The following is a 3,339-nucleotide window of genomic DNA, read 5'->3' on the forward strand; positions in this document are numbered from 1 at the left end:
CGAAGAAGTGTAGACTATCGGGTGTATGAGTCGGAGCTGTTGACATTTTATGCCAAGTGTATACAGTATGGGTCAGGGTGTGATTGGCCTGTCAGGCATGGTGTGATTGGCTTATTAGGGTTAGTTTGATCAGCAGGAAGTACTGTTGGGTTATAAGGAGGTATAATGGCAGTCACACCGTTACCAGAGCCACCATTTCTCAGGATCATTCTAAGTTGGATTCGATCATAATTGCAGAAGCCATCAAGTCGTTGGTCGAGGCTAACCCCTCGTTAAAGGTAAAATCAGTTATTGCAGAAGTGCAATCGAAATTCAACTACACCATCAATTATCGAAAAACATGGTTGGATAAGCAAAAGGCAGTTGAAAAAATATACGGAGGCCATGTGTCATAAGGAGCCATCTGTTGTCGTTAATTTTGAGACTATGCCTGCATATCAAGGCGATGACTTGGCGATTGTTATTCGGGTGCATCGAGTATTTTGGAGTTATTATCCCTGCATTAGAGCATTCCGACATTGTAAGCCAATGGTACAGGTGGATGGGACTCACTTGTACGGAAAGTATAAGAGTTGTCTGTTAGTGGTAGTTTCACAGAATGGCAACAACAATATCATCCCAATTGCATTTGCTCTTGTGGAGGGAGAGACTTCTGATGCGTGGCACTTTTTCCTTAGTAACCTGCGGCAACATGTTGTCACTCGGGATGGTGTGGGGCTGATATCCGACCGATATGAATCCATCAATGCAACTGTGGCACGCAGTAATGGACTTTGGTCACCTCCCAGAGCTTTTCACATGTTTTGCATAAGGCATATAGAGTCGAATTTTCTGAGAAAGTTCAAGGCACCGTACCTACGAAAACTGGTTGTCAATATAGGTAACGTTGAGTAATTCTAAGTTCGTTGCTAACAGAGTTACCTTGAACAAGTGCTTGTAATCCATTTTTTTGCAATTGTTTTTTGTTATCGTAAAGGTTATTCGCAAACAGTACACGAGTACGAAGTGCGTTACCAGCGTTTTACGAGAACGGGATAAGACTTACACTAACTGGTTAAACCGAATTTTCCACAAACAGTATGCGTTGGCATTTGATGATGGCTACCGATGGGGCCACATGACGACGAACCTAGTGGAGCGCGTTAACTCAATGTTGAAGGGTGCACGCAATCTTCCCATCACTGCTCTTGTCAAGGCAACATTCTACAGGCTTAACGAGTTGTTTACCCAAAAAAGAGCCGAGGCAAAAGCATGGATTAATGCTGCCATGTTTTTTTTGGGCTCGTGACCTCAAAGTTGCATGCAAACCAGCTAGCTTCAAGAAACATCCAGGTCAGTTGTTTCGACTGGCAGAATAAGGTCTTTGAGGTGCGTGAGATGCCAAGTGGACTGTAATATGTCGTCGACCTCCGTCGACAAAGATGTGACTGTGGAGAGTTCCAGGTGGACCGGATTCCTTGTCGACATGTGTTTGTATGTTGTGCAAATCAACGATTGGATTGGCAAGCCTATGTTTATGATGTGTATAAGATGGACCAATTTTGGCGGGTGTACCGAACTAGGTTTAGGCCACTGGAGAATCCTACTACATGGCCCGCTTACAATGGACCTCGATTCATACCGAATCCGTTCCTGAAATGCATTATCAAAGGTCGCCCCAAGATGACGCGCTTCTTGAATGAGATGGATACGCAAATGTTACGTTGTCCCGGGCGATGTACGCAATGTGGGGCTGAGGGACACAGTCGTAGTAGATGCCGTCAGACAGCTGGTGCAAATACCGACGGAGATGCTTAGTAGATTCATACGTTATGATATTTGAAACTTTGTATCCTATGACAATCTACCCTGTGACAAATGCGAATTTATGTATTATCCAAACATTCCTCCATATTATGATATTTGAAACATTATGTTATGATATCTGAAACATTATAACTATAGCAACTAGTCCATGAGATAGATAGTAATTATACATAAAACAGCTAATTAATACATAAAAAACTTGAAACAGTTAATTAATACATAAAGAAGTTTACTGATAAATACAAAATGTTAACTACACAACAACTACTTTCTTATTGTCCACTTTACATCCTTCACAAGTTCTTGCATTTCTTAGCGGCATTTTTGAACACAGAAGGAGTGTACCGACTAGCGCTACGACGTGGCAGATCAACCCTGAGATTGTAACCTTTCCCTGCCTCATCTGGAGTACATGCCTCACTTGTATACAATTTAATTAAACAAGTACATAAAGTAATCAAACTAGCAAAGATACCATAGTAGTATAATAATAAGTTCTATAAACCAACCAAGTATACCATATAGTCAACTGAATCACAATATAACCAACCCATTAAACAAGTAAAGCAATATATAAAATATAATACCATCATTACGAGATTCTTCATCTTCGTCGGACTCCTTTATTTCATCCTCCTCGTCCTCGTCCTCGTCGTCCGGTTCATCTACTAGATACCCATCAGTCTCTTGTTCAGGTGTGTTAGCATTTTCTTCAATTATATCCATTAAAACACGATTAGGGTTTTGACTATTAAGAATCCCACGACCACCATCATTCCTACTAGAGTCAACAGACACAAACCTTCCAGAAGCACCGAACGAAGTGCGGCACGAATGCCTCGCATCCAAGGAATACCTACCCGCAATAAAGGAATAAGGCTGCTGGGCATATTGTGATTGTCCTGCATCTGCAGCCATAAAACCAAGCAACTGGCTAAAAGAAACTCCTTCTCCTGTGTCAAACTGTGACATATCCCAATACTGTTGATGTATTAGGTACGATGGGACATAGGTTGTTCTTGTGGAAGTAGATTTGGAGGTGGAAGGGGTGGTGGAGGTGACTGTGGCTCCTGCTCTTGATTATCAACATCCATATCCTGATTATCCTCATCATTCTCTTGAACCACAAGATTGGACAAGTTCAAATGGTCCCCAAATTTTGCCCGGTACCAGTACTTGTAAGTATCCAAGGGATGCTGTGAAGGCATGGAAAGCTTAGTAAGAACGTGATTATACCTATTCGTCCACTGCATCACCCAAAATGAATGAGTCGTGGCCGTGGCCCAGTTAAGATTCTTAGGACCAGTCATGACTTCTCCATGTGCCTTGTCTAGATTCTGTTCCTAATGAGGAACTCCCTGAACAAAACCGAACTGTCGCCTATACCTATCGGTTGCATGCCACTCAATGCATTAAAAACTGACCAACGACACCGTAGCACTCCAATAGACCGAGTGCATGTAGATGTCTGGAAGAATTATGTCCGGATCCACGCGATCGACAGCATAAGCAACACACACAAACTGGGAAAGA

General features: G+C 42.3%; 1 protein-coding gene across 1 annotated transcript; it reads left to right on the forward strand.

Moving 5' to 3' along the window:
- The first annotated feature begins 426 nt into the window (after positions 1-426).
- Positions 427-1,288, forward strand: LOC127741515 (uncharacterized). The gene is made up of 2 exons (XM_052254201.1): positions 427-867; positions 977-1,288. Exons 1-2 carry the CDS (start codon positions 427-429, stop codon positions 1,286-1,288), a joined length of 753 nt encoding a protein of 250 aa, XP_052110161.1.
- Positions 1,289-3,339: the final 2,051 nt, after the last annotated feature.

This window comes from Arachis duranensis, chromosome 9 (genome assembly GCF_000817695.3).
Source record: "Arachis duranensis cultivar V14167 chromosome 9, aradu.V14167.gnm2.J7QH, whole genome shotgun sequence".
Classification (NCBI taxonomy): Eukaryota; Viridiplantae; Streptophyta; class Magnoliopsida; order Fabales; family Fabaceae; genus Arachis; species Arachis duranensis.

What these genes read in the sequence shown, in the direction of transcription:
- LOC127741515 (XM_052254201.1), top strand. Translation starts at nt 427, where the DNA reads ATGCCTGCATATCAAGGCGATGACTTGGCGATTGTTATTCGGGTGCAT. An exon ending in CACCGTACCTACGAAAACTG is followed by an intron (nt 868 to 976) that starts GTTGTCAATATA and finishes GTTATCGTAAAG; the next exon opens with GTTATTCGCAAACAGTACAC.